Here is a 16,906-nt window from a genome sequence, read left to right on the forward strand (position 1 = left end):
AGTATGCCTTGCATGGCTGTTTCTCTTCTGTAACACAAAAATACCTGATTGTGCACCACAACACTTGTTTCTCCCTGGAACAGGCTCTATCATTCTCAAATATAAGGAGGTCTTCTGCACATTTATTTTCTGAGGCTATAAGGGATTTTTCTAAATTAGAGGAAAAGGGTAGACTTGACCAAGATTTAAAAAAAAAAAAAAAAAAAAAGTTGAAAGTCAGGGGGATCAGCACTTCTAAAAATCAGACCATTTAATTCAGATGTCTGTGGGCTTGGGAGCCTAATTTTAGGCATTCATTTTTTAAAACCATGGCATTGTTCCTTGGAGAAGAAGGTAGATCTACTGAATCTACTCCTCTGATTATGTCAAGTACCTACTTTTCCTCCATGGTTGATTCTTGGGTCTAACCTCCCAGACAGGGGGGGCCAGATTCTGCATGACACCTTCTCAAAGATGCAACACAGAAGGCACAGCCACTGCAATGGTGCAAAAGAGCTTCAATAGGGCCAGAAAATGGCCCAACATATCCTTAAACTTTGGGAAACCAAAGTCCTGTGCAGGTTTCTAAGTTATGGTTTCTATAGAAGCCTATTATGTATCTTCCAACTCCCCAAAATGTTTGCCTCTTCCTAGTGTGTGATCTATGCTGGTTCTTGGAACAGTGGTAACCTTAAAGAGAATATCCGCTGAGGTAATATGGACTGAAATCTCTGATTGGAATGAGAGGAATGTGGGACTTTTTCCACCTTGTCCAAAGTCTCTGTGTCTGCTTTAATCTATACGCTTCCCAAACAGTCTGTATCACTGGAATATATAGAAGACATCATCTGATGTTGGAAGCAATTTTGCTGTGCATATGTTATGTTGTGCCCCTGTGGGTTGTCAGCAGCAGAGACTGAACCTGGGACCTTTGGCTCTTAAAGCAGGAACCTCTATTGTTTAAGCTAAAGGACCCAGGTCCGTTACTCAAAGCTGTAGCAGGCTGATGAACCTTCACATGCAACCCAGCCACCACTAGATGGAATAGTGTACCACATTGAATGGGTGTGGGCTACACAGATGGAGCAACAGATGCTGCCAGACCACCACACTGGAAGCCTTGGAACATGCAGCAAATTGTAATCGGGTGAAGCATCTGAAAGCTATTGCTAGGGAAATTTAATTTAAAATAGATTTCATTTTGTTTTGCCCTGATGGCTTCACATTTCTGTAAGCTTGCCCATCCAAGCAAGAGTAGCTCTGGCAAAACAAGAGGATGCAGTCAGTGCTGCCAGAGCCAGAGGCACCGATGATCCAATTTTCCTGTCTCTGGATTCCTTTGGCAGAAGCTCGCTCTCAGATGGTGCAGACCTTTACTGATGAAGCTGCACTGACATGACAAAGTCCTATAGGAGCATGTAGAATTGTGAAGTTACCTGTTAGTGTGTTTCATCTTGCTAGGAAATTTCCTTTGTGTTATTCACAAGCTCATCATAAACCAGGTGAAGAGGAATTAGAGAACTCTCCTTCAGCAGGTTTTTGGTGTGTTTTTTTTCTTTTGTTCATGTTTTTAGCTCTAATTATATTTTGTTTAACACAAGAGCCTGCAAAGACAGACCCCATCTCTGATTAATTCTGGGGAGTCCACAGCTGAGAATATGAAGTGTCTCACTCCAGGCCATGGCTTCAGAAGTTTAATTTGCTCAGAACCAATTTTAATAATATATTGCATATGTCTTCTGGTTCCAGGCAGAGCATGAAACATTTTAATTCAATTTGGCCACATTCCACCATTTCTAAAGTAGATGCATTCGAATACGGAGCATACCCACAGTAAATATTCATTTCCATGGCACTGTAATGGTACACAGCCCAGCATATTAGGAGTGTGATGCCAAAAATACAGTAAGAGGAACTCTTGGAACACAGGCTGGAAAGTTTCTAAGCAAGAGTTGTGGGTGGGCTTTAGGATTGGAATGTATTAGGGAATGGGCAGGTTCCAAATGAATGCTCTGAAGGAGAGTGAAAGTGCCACACTTCAGGAAAGATGTGGATAAACTGAAGAAACTCCAAAGAAAAGCAACAAAAATGATAAAAGGTTTAGAAAACCTGACGTATGAGGAAAAGTTTAAAAAAAAATGGGGCATGCTTATTCTTGAGCAGAGAAGACTGAGGGGGGGAGCTGATAATAGTCTTCAAATATGTTGAGGGCTGTAATCAATTGTTTTCCATGTGCACTGAAGGTAGGACAAGAAGTAATGTGCTTAATCTGCAGCAAGGAAGGTTTAGGTTAGAAAGTTTTTCCTAAAATCTAACTATAAGGGTAGTTAGGTTCTGGAATAGGCTTCCAAGGGAGGTTGTGGAATCTCCTTCATTGGAGGTTTTTAAGAACAGGTTGGACAAAACTCTGTCACAGATGGTCTAGGTTTACTTGGTTTTCCCTCAGTGTAGGAGGCTGGACTACATGACCTCTTGAGATCTCTTCACCCCTACATGTCTATGATTCTAAGAGCTATGAGGGATACTTTCCCCTCTGGAAAGGCTTTTAGACTTCAAAGGTGCTTTGAAGGCAGTGGAATAGCCTGATGTATAGGACAACAAGGAGCTGATCCCTGGGCCAAATCACTGAGACGAGACCAAAGGAATAGTGTCTGCAGGTGTTTCTTTAAAAAAAAAATAACATTACCACTTCATCACCGTTGAAGGCAACAGGGAGGTAGGCCCATATCCTCAAAAAGTAGAGGAGAATGAGAAGCAGAGCGAGACACACAAGACAGAGGAGCTGCCAGTATCTGAATAAGGAGCTGGCACCTTCTTCAGTAGCTCAGGCATTGTGGGTAAGCTGCTGGCAGAAGAGATGTTCCACTGCATTCTTACCTGGCTTGATAAAGACCTCATCTACATGCTGCTGGAATATTCAATCTTTGCCCCTGGAATCTGCCTGGAGAAAGCTGAGCAATGGCATTTCTTGCTCCACTCCTTTCCCTTACTGTCTGTCATTTCTGAGGCGTGTGGAGAAGGTGCTGCCCCATAAACCCCTGAGAATAAATCTCAAAACCAATCAACACAACCAGAGGGATTTACTTTAAAATCTTTTACAAATCTTTTTAAAGGCTCTGGGTCAGGCTTAGAATGAAATTAATAGGCAGCAGGTTTAAAAACAAACTAAAGGAAGTACTTCTTCACACAATGCACAGTCAACCTGTAGAACTCTTGCCAGGGGATGTTGTGAAGGCCAAAGCTATAACACGGTTCAAAAAAGAACTAGATAAGTTCCTGGAAGACAGATTCATCAATGGCTATTAAGGGATGCAACACCGTGCTCTGTGTCTCCCAGCCTCTGTTTGCCAGAAGCTGGGAGTGGACAACAGGGGATGGATCACTGAATTGCCTGTTCTGCTCATTCTCTCTGAAGCACCTGCCATTGGCCACTGTCAGAAGACAGGATACTGGGCTAGATGGACCATTAGTCTGACCCAGCATGGCCATTCTTATGTTCTCTGCTGCAGAGGGACACCCAGAGTTTGTCAGCTGCACATGCTTGGAAGCTCAGAGCTCTGGAGAGTTCTTCTGAAGGGGTATTTTAAGCCTGACCCAGAGCCACATACCTCCGGCTGCTAGGGGGATGGGAAATGCTCCTTGAGAAGACCATCAGGACATGTAGTGACAAAGAAAGGTTAAAACAAACGTGACCTTTTTCAACAAAGACGGCTGTGAGGTACTCCAACACTAAAATCTTGAAACAACAACAGTGATAGTTGAGCAGTCAGTGATGATGTAGAAAAGGGGAGAGGGATCAGGGGGAAGAGGAGAAGAATCAAACCTGCCTTCATTAGGGACGTAAATGGAAGATTTAGATTTAAACAAAATAAGCTTTTTAAAAAAAGTTAATATTTTCCTTGTTCATAAATTAACTTTTGTAAACAGAAAGCGATCTCAGAACAGTTCTGTACATGCCAGCAAGAGAAAAAGAACTGCACAAGCACACAGCCATTGAGATGGACAAAGGCCCATTATCCAACATCTTAGCTTAATAACGAATCATTAATTTACCTCAGAGTTAATAAATCTAGATCACTCCAGTACTAATGGATTCAAAATGAGCCCAGAGTTAGGACATTTTCTCTACACATTTTTAATTGTTAACTTCCTTTTTATCTGCTGTCTGTCTAGATATTTCTAAGGCCCCCCAATCACTGTATTATCTGAGCTACTTGTTCATAGCAAGAAGAAAGGTGCATCTCATGTGTCATTGAGATGGAGCTTTGTCTAGTGGTTAAGCACAAGACAGGGAATTAGATCTGGATTCTCTTCATGGCTCTACCCTGGAATAGCTGTGACCTTTGGAAAGTCATTCAAACCTTGCTATGCCTCAGTTTCCACAGAAGATTGAGGTAGGTGGTATCCTCCAAGAGTGCTGTAAGATTTAATTCACTAGTAATGGCTGGAGAGTGCTTTGAGATCCTCAGATTCGGGCACTACAGAAGTGCAAAGTAGTATTATAATTTGCAATTATTTATCATCCCTTTTACTATTAGTGATTTGTCAATAGATTATTAGATGTTTGTGTGTGGGTGAAAGAGATAGACCAGCAAGAGCCAAGTTTGATCATCTACTCAATTTGAGACTTAGATACAACAGAACCTCAATAATCCACAAATCTGATGGTTTCACTCTACATCTCAAAGAGCTTGTAGCAGAAAGCTGCAGTGAGGTGCCATCTCACCCAGATTTCATTACTTTATAAAGTTAACCCACACACCATTTAGTAGAATGCACTGAATGATCACAAATAAGTTCAGGCAGCACTTATTAAAGTAACATGAATGAAATACATTTTGATGCTGTATCTTTTATTTCTTCAACTGGATTGGTCAGTGCTTGTTAACTGGTAGAATGCAGTAATTGACAACTGAGTGCACATTAGTGAGGTTTTACTGTGTTTTGTAAGGGAAGTCAGGGTGCTCAGATACTCTTTGATGTAATCTGGAGACATGGCAGCATGACAGCTGTTTACTGCTCAACTGAAGAAAGAAAGGCAAATTAAATGAGCGTAATTCCTAAATTACAAATACTGCAAACAATTCTGTCATTTTGTTACCTCACAAGTTCACTACTACTGAATCAGGATGGAGAATAAAAGCCCTAGACTTACCCTTTGTGAAATATTTCAAACTTAATTCCCTTGGTCTGAATCACTCTTCGGAAGCCTCTGTGATTTCGGTTAATGGTCAACTTGAACAGCTGATCATATTCTAGAAACAGGAGGAAAAAATGTGAGAATTGTGAAAATCATCAAATTAAGCGACTAGATCTTTTTCAGTGATGGACACATTGCATTCAGAACTTTCAGCCTACTGCAATTTGGCCTATGTAACACCACTTCACACTTACATAGCAACTTCTATCTCAAAAGGCCAAGGCGGTTTCAAATGTTAATGAATTAAACCCCACAATACCCCTCATTATCATCATCCCCACTTTACATATCTGAAGAAGAAATTAAGTGATTTTCTCAAGGTCACACAGCAAATCAGTGGCAGAGCCAGGAACAAAACACCTAGGTCTCCCAGCTCTGTGCTTTAACCATAAACTATCCTTCCTGGAGCATAAGACAAAGATCCAAAATGAGAGATAAAAAATGACTAATTCAGGAAAATAAGGATAACGGGCAATGTTTCACCAGCATAAATAACATCAGGGTAATTATGAACCACCAGAGATAGAAACAAGGGGACAGATTCCAATCTCAGCTACACTGTTGTAAATCCAGAGTACATGACTAAGAAATAGGGATCCGGCTTTTTTAACATGATTTTTGTAGTTACTATATTGAAAATTAGAAACAAAATGCTTTCAAACTTCAGGGGAAAAAAAAAAAAGCTTGGAATCCTAACCTCAAAGTTTCTTACTCCCAATCATAAACTAGTGTTTTGGAAACTCAATGCAATTCAAATGACGTGGTATGGAAGAAAAAAGGAGGGTAAACAGAATGACACAAATTTAAAGTTGACCTGCAAAGGAAGAAGACTTGGGCTTGTAACTTGTTTTGCTTCTTTATTATGTATAAAGAAAGCCTAAAGGGATTCTTTAAAAACAGAAACAAAAAAAACAAGGTTTTTCCTCCCATTTTTTTTTTTAATATTAGAAATAAGATCTAGGCTGAAAGATTCTATGACAACTATTTAATTTAAATGGTAAATGAACATTTTGGATAAAAGAAACCTTTGTTAAAGATTAAGTGCCTCTACCCCTTCAATTAAGGTGAGAGCTCACAATACATATGCTTCTGAAACATCTAGCAAGTAGGTCCTCCTGCAAGAATCTAGGAAGACCAGACTTGACATTCCTGCTATTTTAAAAAGGTAAAAACAAGTAGGGGAAAAAACCCACAAAACTTGGTTTGGAAAAAACAAAGTACCAAAAAGGGGCACAATCCCAATTTTTAAAAAGTCCTTTGCTAGTCATCTTTAAGATCTGCTGTGTTGTGAAGGCAACATTTCTAACATTAGCAGATCAATACAAATGATTAACAAGATCAGTCAGGCTCATCCAGTCACTACCCTCGGAACAAATGATCAGAAAGGAAATAAAGTGTGATCTCTGAAGATTCGTAAGTGAATTATTTATGCATCCTTAATTTGTTTTTTTTGTACTGGTCTGTCGCCTAACAGGGCTACTATAGTAGCCCGAACCTATTGGATGTAGTAAAGGCTCAGTGGTACTGAGCAACAAGATCATTTGATTAAGAAGTGACATGAACAATGGCTCCCTGCACTCAATGAGGGAGAGTGGGGATAGAAAGTTAAACTCCTACAGCAACTGGATTTATCCTGACAAGGCCTCTGGTAACTGAAGAGAAAAGCACAGTCTGCTCTCCTAGCATGGCTTACAGTGTGGGACTAGCCTGTACTCCAAAGTGGTTTTAAGGTGCAGAGTTTCACCCCCTTTCCCCAGAACAGATACAAACCTGGAGAATTGGTATTTTTAATTACTGCCGTTTTACTTTTCTGAGCTTGTTCCTATTAAAAAAAAGAAAAGAAAAAGCAACATTTACATAAAGCCACCAACCGTTGTTGCAAATACTGCTAATATGAAGCAGTAACCTTTTTTTTTCTTTTTTTAAACATATATGAAGCACTTGAGTTGTCCAGCATCATAGCAAAGCTATTTGGTGCAAATGGAGAGAGCTGACCCCAGTTCTCTCTGATAAAAAGATTCCAATAAAGTTAAAAGGTACAGTGTATAATATTGTAATATGACCCTTCCTAATGTACGAACAGAGACTTGGCCAGCCACAAGGAAATAAATCAGTATGTTCTCCACTATGGAAATGCACATGGTGAGATGGTCAAATGGCTGGACATGCAATGATAAGAAACAAAATGAGGTTGTGAAGGGCCTAATATGGGTCACCCCAACTGAAGACAAGTTGAGGGAGGCAAGGCTACATTGGTATGGACATGTCCAGTGGAGACCTGAGAGTTGTATTGGAAGGATGGCCCTTGCAATGATCATGGATGGAAGATGACCAAGGGGAAAGCCAAAGACTTGGTACATTGACCAGATATCAGCAAACATTAGAAGAGACCAATTTTCTCGTCCAAACCAGGTGTACAATCATGAGTTTTGGAAGTAGGTGATACAAGACTCTGACCCCCCAGTAGGGACTGGCAAGGAAAAAGAAGAAAGAGCTTGAGTTATAGGAGGTTATCGAGGGTAAAAACGGCATGGGCACATTTATGATTCCAATATTTCTATTTCATTGTGGTAACAAATGTAACTTTAGAGCTAGAAACTAGCCAAAAGGAAATATTAAACACAAGTGCTATAGATAAGTGATATGGCCACACCTGATTCAACACTCTCATCATAAAACTAATTGGTGCGGCTATGAGACATGATAAACGGTGCACATTCTACTAGGCTATCATTCTATTCCTTCTACTCGAGCTGAAATAAGAAGCAGCTTTTGGTGCTGCACAAGGAGTCCAATGCAAGTCATTCAGGGAATTTGCCAACGATTATTCTTCCTGACAATCACTCTGCCACCAAAATGAATTAATTTTTAACGCAAAGCAGAGTATAAGCCAAATGTCCTTATTCACTCTCCAGAGAACGTGACCTAATTATCACAGCTACTTTGAAAAACTGATTCCAGCTATGAAGGAGAAATAGGTATATTTAATTTTTTGGCTAAGATGTAGTGATCTGGCTTTTTGAACACTGAAAACGAGAGATTAAAAACAGCTATACTGGCTTTATATATATTACTTATAAAATTACACATACAGGCCTGATTTTGTTCCATTATGCTGGTGTAAATCAAATGGAGTGACTCCAGATTGACAACCATGTAACTCAGATCAGAATATGGACCAGTCCAAGTCTCTTTTTTGCACCAGGTTTTTCCGCAGGCAATTTAATAAACTTCAATAGAGTTACTACAAGTTTACCACGAGGTCAGAATCAAGTCCTGTATATTTAAAGAAACCCGGGGGGCTATGATCACATGCTGCTGAGAGCTAGAAAATTAGGGCTAAATCTTCTACACTGTTATAGATATATTGCACCGGGGAGTCAGTGACAGAAGCCCTGGTACATCTTCTGGTACCAGAAGTATACATGTAGAGTCCCCCCCTTAGCACAGACTGCTGCACTCAGAAACTGGGGAAGAGGTATAGCACCATGCACTGAGGTTCGAGTGGCAGACTTCTTTTCATTTCCTGGTTTGCCTCACATTTTTGTTAAGACAGATAACTGACTCCCCACCTGTGTCAGCTTCTTTGGGGCCATCCCACCTCACAGGGTAAACTGTGTAATACCATATCAATCCACAAACTGTCAACATTAAACAAACACACACACACACACACACACACACACACACAAGTTGGAAAAAAATCAATCCTGAATGCAAGGTGTAGTCTGTGTGCGAAGTAACAGTATTTTAACAGTAATGGTATTTTAAAACAGGTTAGACAAACATCGGTCAAGGATGGTCTAGGTATATTTCATTCTGCCTCAGCGTAGGGAATGGACTAGAGATCTTGTGAGCCCTTTCAGCTCTGCATTTCTAGGATTCTATTCTCAGGGATTCTCATCAAGATAGTTGGAAAGTAGGGGCTGGCACCCATGGTTTTCCAAAGAAAGTGGAAAAAATAAATCTGAAATCATTTTGGCGGTAGTATTCAAAGGTATGTGTGTGGGGCGGACTTTCAAGGTCCAATAACATTTACATCTTTAGGGAGAGGGAGAACCTGAAAAGCTAAGTCTCAGAAGGCCCCAGTCAATGTAATGACAAAAATACCCTGAATTTTACTAGCAATTATATAAACACAGACAAATCATCTGAGAAAAGGTTACTTATATGGGCCAGATCCTGTCCTCAGAGATCCGAGCATCTCCCACTGACCACAGTGGGAGTCACATGCATTTATATGAGGGTAGAGTTTTTTGTCCATTTCTAAACAAGCATCTAAAATGGCTTGAACTATTTATTTTTAACTAAAAAAAACCAAAACAGGTTTGCAACTCAGTTATAATTCATAGCAAGCATTTACAACTTGTCAACTCCTGAAAGTAATAGGCCCACACCACCTCTAAGTTAAATCTGGCTCTATAAGCTATTAAGATAACATTGCTAAGTAATGCAGGGTTTTGGATTGAGAAACAGCAAAGGCCTGAACACACACTCACCGTATTAGGGTACTGAAATTCAAATTTCACAAACGCATCCAAATCATTTGGTGTCACACCTGTGCAAGACAACAGTCAAACAGTCAAGCCAGGGATTTTCAAAAGCACCCAATTGACTTTTAATAGGACTCATGGACCTAAATCACTTAGATGCTTTTAAAAACCCCATCCACTGGAACACTGGCAATCAAAGGCAAACATTCTGCTAATGCTCTAGTTGGTTCTGAGCGCATACATAAACATTTATTATAGGGTTTTAATTGTTAAGGGATCTAAGAATAATTTGTATTGCTATGAGGCTGGGATGCTCTTGAACATCTCCTGCTGGTTGGCTGACGAGAGAGTCAAAGCAGTCAAGCCATCTCAGAGCTTTGCAAAATTTTTACAACAAAAACTGAAGTCTCATGAAATTTGAACCTGGGCCCAGTTTCGAGCAAAGCTGGGACAATTTTAGGGTTCTGCCTTCAAAGCAGATGAAACGCCGCAGTTTAAATTGAGTTTTGCTTCAGTTTTTTGGAACTGAACTGAAACTTGGGGGCCTGAGCTAACATGGACTGAAATTAAAAAGCTTTCAAAAGCTCTAAATCAGCTAGGGTTGCCAACTTTCTAATCGCACAAAACCGAACACCCTAGCCCCACCCTTTCCCTGAGGCTCCATCCCCCACTCACTACATTCCCCCTCCCTCGGTGGCTTGCTCTCCCCCACCCTCACTCACTTTCACTGGGCTGGGGCAGGAGGTTGGGGTGCGGAAGGTGGTGAGGGCTCTAACTGGGGGTGCGGGCTCCAGGGTGGGGTCAGAAATGAGGGGCTCAGGGTACGGGAGTGGGCTGCAGGTTGGGGAAGGGAGTTGGAGTGCAGGGGTGGGGTGAGGGCTCCATCTGGGGGTGCGGGCTCTGGAGTGGGGTCGGGGATGAGGGGCTTGGGGTGCAGGAAGGGGTTCTGGGTTTGGGTTGGGGGACTCAGGGCTAGGGCAGGTGGTTGGGTCTTGGGGTTGGGGCACAGGCTTATCTCGGGTGGCTCCCCGTCAGCAGCACAGCAGGGCGTGTTAAGGCAGGCTTCCTGCCTATCCTGACTCCTCGCTGCGCCCCAGAAGCGGCCAGCAGGTCCGGCTCCTAGGTGGAGGTTTGCAGGCGAATCTGCGCGCTGCTCTCACCCGCAGGCACTGCCCTGCAGCTCCCATTGTCCAATGGTTTCCGGCCAATGGGCGTGCAGAGCTGGTGCTTGGGGCAGGAGCAGCACATGGAGCCCCACTGCCCCCCTGCCTAGGAGCTGGACCTGCTGGCCGCTTCCGGGGTGCAGCTCAGAGCCAGGGAACGTAGGGACTAACCTGCCTTAGCTCCGCAGACCCGCCGACTGGACTTTTAACAACCCGATCGGCGGTGCTGACTGGAGCCACCAGGGTCCCTTTTCAACTGGGTGTTCCAGTCGAAAATCAGACACCTGGTCACCCTAAAGTCACCGTATTATCCCTAGGGCAAAGAAATTTCATTCCCCACCACTAACCTCCCTATGGTCTGAGAGAAAGGCTAGAGATCAGGATATGTTTCCTGTTCATTACCTGGGGGAGCTGGCAGGTTTATTCCCCTGACAATGATAAGATGCATTTCCGTACTGTTGAGTTCAGAAAATATCCTGGAGAGGGAAGAAGAGATACAAAATACAGGTTGAGTCTAGTAGCCTGGCATTTCCCAGCCCACTGAAAGGCCACGATTCCACTGCTGTAGTTCAGAGACATGACACTTGGCAAACATGAAAGGGAATGAGAGTCCTGGAGAAAAGCCTATTTCTACATAAATCTCAACTCAAGAATTGGAGAGGAGAGGGAAGGCAAAGTGGAAACAGGCAAAGGCATCAGTTTTTTGGTTCTGTGTTGGATCTGGGTTACAGATAGCATTGTGAAGGATGCCAAAGACAGGATCCTTAAAGACATCAGTTCTGGGGGAAAAAACATGGTTAAAGCAGGGAGAGTTGGGGGAAGATGCAGCTGGATTTGTCTTTGCAATAAAGAGGCCTAAAATGGAAGTTGTGAAACAACTACTTAATAAATCCGAAGAATCCTTAAATTTTTAGAAGTCTTAGGAATGTGGAGCAGTTCTGAGTGCCTACCTCTTGTTTGCTCTGATGGGAGTTAAAACCCTCTATCCCCTGTACATGGATTAGAAATTAGTATTCCATCCCAGACTGACAAGGATACGCTTTGACTTTTCATACCTTATTATTTTAAAGGTTCTCTCCTCAAAGTGATGGCTGGGGGGATCCATTCCCTGGGCTTGTGCAAGTTGCAGAATCTCCAGGTCCTTTTTACATCCTTGTGCCAGTTTTTCAAACCTGTAAAGCAGTGGTGGAGACCACCCAAGGACAGCACACAGTATTTCACTGGGTACAAGACACAGACTGATTCACTCAGCTTCACCACCTCACACCACAAGTAAATCAGTGACCAACAACCCACAAACACCAATCTCCTTTTGTACTGGAAAGCATGGCAGCCCCTGTTCCGCGTAGTCCCAGGGAAGAAGTGACCACATGACGTGATAAATACAGATGGTAGCAGCAGACTTACCGGGCTGTTTCAGTTATGTTTCCCAGATGCATGAACTGCCTGGAATACTGCAAACATTTCTATTAACAGAAAAAATAAGTAACAATGATTATCCCATGCTACACATCTCTGAAGAAAGATTTCAGATTGAGGACCTGCATGTTACACAGAAGAAGAGAAGAGAAGGTTACTCACGCTGTGCAGTAACTGAGGTTCTTCGAGATGTGTCCCCCTATGGGTACTCCACTTGTAGATGCAGCAGTGCCCCCTGCGCCCGGGATCAAGATCTTCATCAGTAGTGCCTATCGGACCGTACATGCGCACCTCCCCTTCTCGCACCGTGCGCAGGACGTATATATAGCTCTGTGCAGTCTGATCACCCCCAGTTCCTTCTCTGCCACAGAGCTTATGTTTTCGGCTCCGAAGCAGAGGGCAGGAGGGTGGGTAATGGAACTCCCATAGGGCCACACATCTCAAAGAACCTCAGTTATTGCACAGAGTGAGTAACCTTCTCTTCTTCTTCAAGTGATGTGCCTATGGGTGCTCCACTTGCAGGTAACTAGAAAGCAGTGCCCCTAATTGGAGCGTGGCTGATGAATAGGCCTTGCATCCAAATAGATCTTGAGGTTTCCTATCTCTATCTGGATTATTAGAATGGGATTGGAATTTATGGCCTCTCTCTTGCACCACACTGACCACCAGAGAATTTGGGATGGGGTGCGAAAATAAGAATTTCGAATCCTTCCCTGGAACATAATATTTCCTGATGGTGCATTTGTAGGTTGGTGGAATAGATGCTGGGGTCTGCCACAAAACCTTTGTGGGGGTCGAGAAGAGCCTCACTGATCACAGTGCGATCTTGGGAGAAGAGAATGTATGAAGTATATCCAACAGTTTATGCTGCTGGTCTTTAATTTCCTCCAATAGGATCTGTAAAGATTCTGCAACCCTATGGAATAACTTCTGAAAGTGTCTGAAGTCGTCGGCAGATGTGGGTGGTGGGGGCATGATAGCCTCATCAGGTGAGAATGAAAAACGTAAGATTGGTGGAACTTCCTCCTCCTCATGTTCTTCCTGTTCATTTGGTGCCAGCGGTAGTTCAACCTCTTAAGGGTGAGAGGCCGATGGAGAAGGGAGAAGTGTAGGTCTCCATTCAGACTCCCTGGTAGGGTTCACCAACTGTGCCCTGTACACAGCCCAACGGTCATAATACGGCCAGTTTGGTGGGAGTGTCACATGTGGTTGATAATAATATATGGAGATATACCTATCTCATAGAGCCGGAAGGGACCCTGAAAGGTCATCAAGTGCAACCCCCTGCTTTCACTAGCAGGACCAAGTACTGATTTTGCCCCAGATCCCTAAGTGGCCCCCTCAAGGATTGAACTCACAACCCTGGGTTTAGCAGGCCAATGCTCAAACCACTGAGCTATCCCTCCCCCCCATGGTTGCATCCATGGTGGCCACTGCCAGGCTTGAGGACCAGCGGGAGATTGTGTATAGTGAGGATAGGCAGTTACGAGTTGCCGTGTAGTCAAGGGAACAATAGAGCCCTCGCCTCTTCCTCATCACTAGGGAAGGGAGGTGCCATTCTTGGTGGAGAGAGGGAGGAGTGGCGTGAGTCTGGAGAGGAAGGTGGAAGTGGGGGAGGTCACACTGCATAAGAGGAGACTCAAGAGTGTCAGAGACCAACAGGTCCGTTGGGTATCTGAAGTCTTGGGGGGTGGGGGTGGGGGGGAAGAAGCATCATCGGTGCTGATGGAAGACACAACACCGAAGGAAGATGTATGTCCCTGAGACATCGGTAGATGGCGCTGGAGGCTAGACTAGTTCCACTGGTTTGCTCGGTGCTGCTGACTAGGTCGATGCCAACGATTTCGCTAGTGCCAAGGTCTTACTTGGTGCCAAAAACGGCATTGGTGCAGGAGCTCCTGAGGGCAGCTTGGCTTGGTCTCCCTAGAGCTGGGAAATACTGCCAAGGGCCGTAGATCTGCTCGGTTAAGACCGTTTAGACCATTTCTTTGAGCCGGTACCGGAGGTACTCAGACGAGCACTGGAGCTATGTCCCCCGTCAGATGAGGCTGAGGTAACAGACCTCGCCAGGGACAGCATTCTGGTGGGCTGTGCCTCAGACTGTGAGGAGAAAATCCGTTTATTGACATCCAAATGAGCAAGGGATGACATTCTCTTCAGGGGACGGGGAGAGTGAGGATCAGCAGATGACCTGGAAGAGCATGAGGGCCTGTCTGGGGAAGAGTCTGGGCCCGGGCTCAATGCCAGCCAAAGCAAATTCTACATAAGGAGGAGTTTCAATCTAATGTCTTGGTCCCTTCTGGTCCTGGGTGTCAGGCCAAGGCAGCGGGAACACTTTTGCAGGACATGTCTGTGACGTTACACCCCACATTCTTCATAGAAATCTTGTTATAATATGAATATGGCATAACTAAAATATATTTTATGCAAGATGGGTCATGTGAAGTATCATTGAAAAGGTTATGATCTACAAAACGTGTTTATCCAATTTGTATGCATGTATCATTTCTGTATCTGACGTTAGGAATATTGACTATGTAACAATTACAATTGTGTGTGTACTTGGGGGAACGCCCACCAGACAGTAGGCAATCAGCCTAAATGAGCCATTTAAGATGGACAATAGAATTTTGAAGATACTAATCTCCCACCTTCCTAAGGAGCTTCCTGGGATGTTGTTTTGACACTGCAGGGTCATCTGAGGATATCACCTGGTACAGAATACCACCTTGGACACTGCTGGTATTTTTCCAGTGGAAACAAAGGGTTCCTGCCTTACATAAATTCTATTTAAGGCTGGGGAGTAAGGCATTCAGGACTCTTCTCCATTGCCTCCCCGTACAAGAAGGAAGATTGCTAAAAACACCTGAAGGGAAAGGCAGGGGCTGAGTCTGCCGAGAGAAATAACTGGAACTCTAAGCTAGAGAAACTCTGCAACCTGCCTAAAACAACATTTAGGGTGAGAAATTACATTTTGTAACCTGTTTCTTGAGTGTATTAAGCTTAATTTGTGTGTTTTGTTTTATTTGCTCAGTAATCTGCTTTGTTCTGCTATTTGCTATCCCTTTTATCACTTAAAATTTACCTTTTGTAGTTAATAAACTTATTTATGTTTATTACAAATCCCAGTTTGTACAATTCATATCTGGGGGAGCAAAAAGCTATGCATCTCTCTCCCCACATTGAGGGAGGGGGCAATTTTTATGAGTTTGCACTGTGCAGATCTCTCCATACAGCGCAAGACAATATTATTTTGGGTTTACACTCCAAAGGAGGTGTGCACGAGTGGTGAGTAAATCCCCAAGCTGAGTCTTCGCACATAGAGCTGATTTTAGTCTGTGTCTGCAGCTGGGAGTGGCCTTGCCTGTGTGTGTGCGCTAGAGAAGGCTTGAGGGCCTGGCACAGCTCAGACAGGGTGAGGAAACCCAGGCTGGTGGAACCAGTGGGACCCCAACACATCAGGCGGCACCCCGGACGGGGGGTTCAATCCATCACAGTGTCCCTCTCCCAGACAGCGGATACACTGAGTGTGGCCATCCGTGGCGGGGCAGGCAGCACCTCAAGAAATGCACCTCTTAAACCCAGAGGATCTGGGCATAAGGGTGGAGGGAAAGGCTTCCCAGTCGGGAAGGGTGGGAAGCAGGGAAAAACAGAAACTCAAACTATTAAAGAACTGTAAAGGTAAAGACAAAATAAAAAAAAAAAACTTTTTTTTTGGATAGAAGAGGAAAGGAGAAGAAGAAGAAAATACTACACTGCTGCGAATTCCGTCTCAGACCAGAAGCAGTAGAGAGGGAACTGGGGGCGGTCGGATTGCAGTGCTATATATAAATTCCCATGCACAGTGCAATGGGGGGAGGTTTGTATATGTGTAATCCGATGGGCACTGCTGATGAATATCTCTGATCCCAGCCACAGGGGGTGCTGCCGCACTTACAAGTGGAGCACCCATAGGGACATCACTCAAAGAACGACTCCCAGTTTGTCCAAATCTCTACAGGTGACTCCATCTCCCCTCCCCGCCATTTAAAACAAACAAAACCAAACCAAATACAGTGTTAGCTTAGTTTCCTCTGCCTTCTGTCACTTTTTCCTCTAATAGTTTTAGACATGGCATTCACCCCAGGATTAGCTGTGCCCTAAGGATTAAGGCTAATGTTTTCAAACTTGGGTGTCCAAAATTAGACACCTAAACCAATGGCCTGATTTGCAGCAGTGCAGAGCACAAGGGCTCCCACTGACTTCAAATGGAAGGACCTCTGAAAAACAGGCCATTGATTTAGGTGCCTAACTATAAACACCATATTTGAAAATGCTGGTCAAAGGGCTTATATAAAATCAACATTTTTAAATAGGAGCTGAAAATCCTACCTAAACAATGACGGGATCATGATCACAGCAGCAGCAAAAGCCAAAGAAACACTATAAATCATACAAAGCATTTCTTCCATCGCTGGATTCTTAAATAATGATGCACTGAAAGGAAAAGGTAGTTACCTCATGCTGGTCCTTTAGCAGTTTTATGAGCTGAGTGTACACCTCTTCTGCCTTCTGAGAGAGTTTGACATCCTCATGGTGTATGAAGATAAAGTCACTCTCATCATCTGTAGGGGGTGATGGTAGCTGCACAATACCACACAACATGGCACATC

At 43.5% G+C, this 16,906-nt stretch overlaps 1 protein-coding gene across 8 annotated transcripts in view; it reads right to left on the reverse strand.

Annotated features, from left to right (window-relative positions):
• The window catches only part of CC2D1B (coiled-coil and C2 domain containing 1B), a 74,746-nt gene that overhangs the window by 7,933 nt on the left and 49,907 nt on the right, over positions 1-16,906 (reverse strand). For 4 of the 8 annotated variants that reach the window (XM_005284806.4, XM_005284805.4, XM_065553833.1 and 1 more), the window contains exons 16-22: positions 16,752-16,877; positions 12,243-12,301; positions 11,891-12,007; positions 11,238-11,311; positions 9,679-9,737; positions 6,950-7,001; positions 5,135-5,234 (exon numbers count right to left, since the gene is read on the reverse strand). In XM_005284806.4, coding sequence (XP_005284863.2) covers positions 5,135-5,234; positions 6,950-7,001; positions 9,679-9,737; positions 11,238-11,311; positions 11,891-12,007; positions 12,243-12,301; positions 16,752-16,877 — 587 coding nt within the window. Of the gene's footprint in view, positions 1-4,815; positions 5,004-5,134; positions 5,235-6,949; positions 7,002-9,678; positions 9,738-11,237; positions 11,312-11,890; positions 12,008-12,242; positions 12,302-16,751; positions 16,878-16,906 lie in introns of those variants that run through there. The other 4 variants (XM_065553834.1, XM_042851420.2, XR_010589597.1 and 1 more) reach the window with 2 other exon arrangements.

The sequence above is a fragment of the Chrysemys picta genome, chromosome 8 (genome assembly GCF_011386835.1).
Source record: "Chrysemys picta bellii isolate R12L10 chromosome 8, ASM1138683v2, whole genome shotgun sequence".
Classification (NCBI taxonomy): Eukaryota; Metazoa; Chordata; order Testudines; family Emydidae; genus Chrysemys; species Chrysemys picta.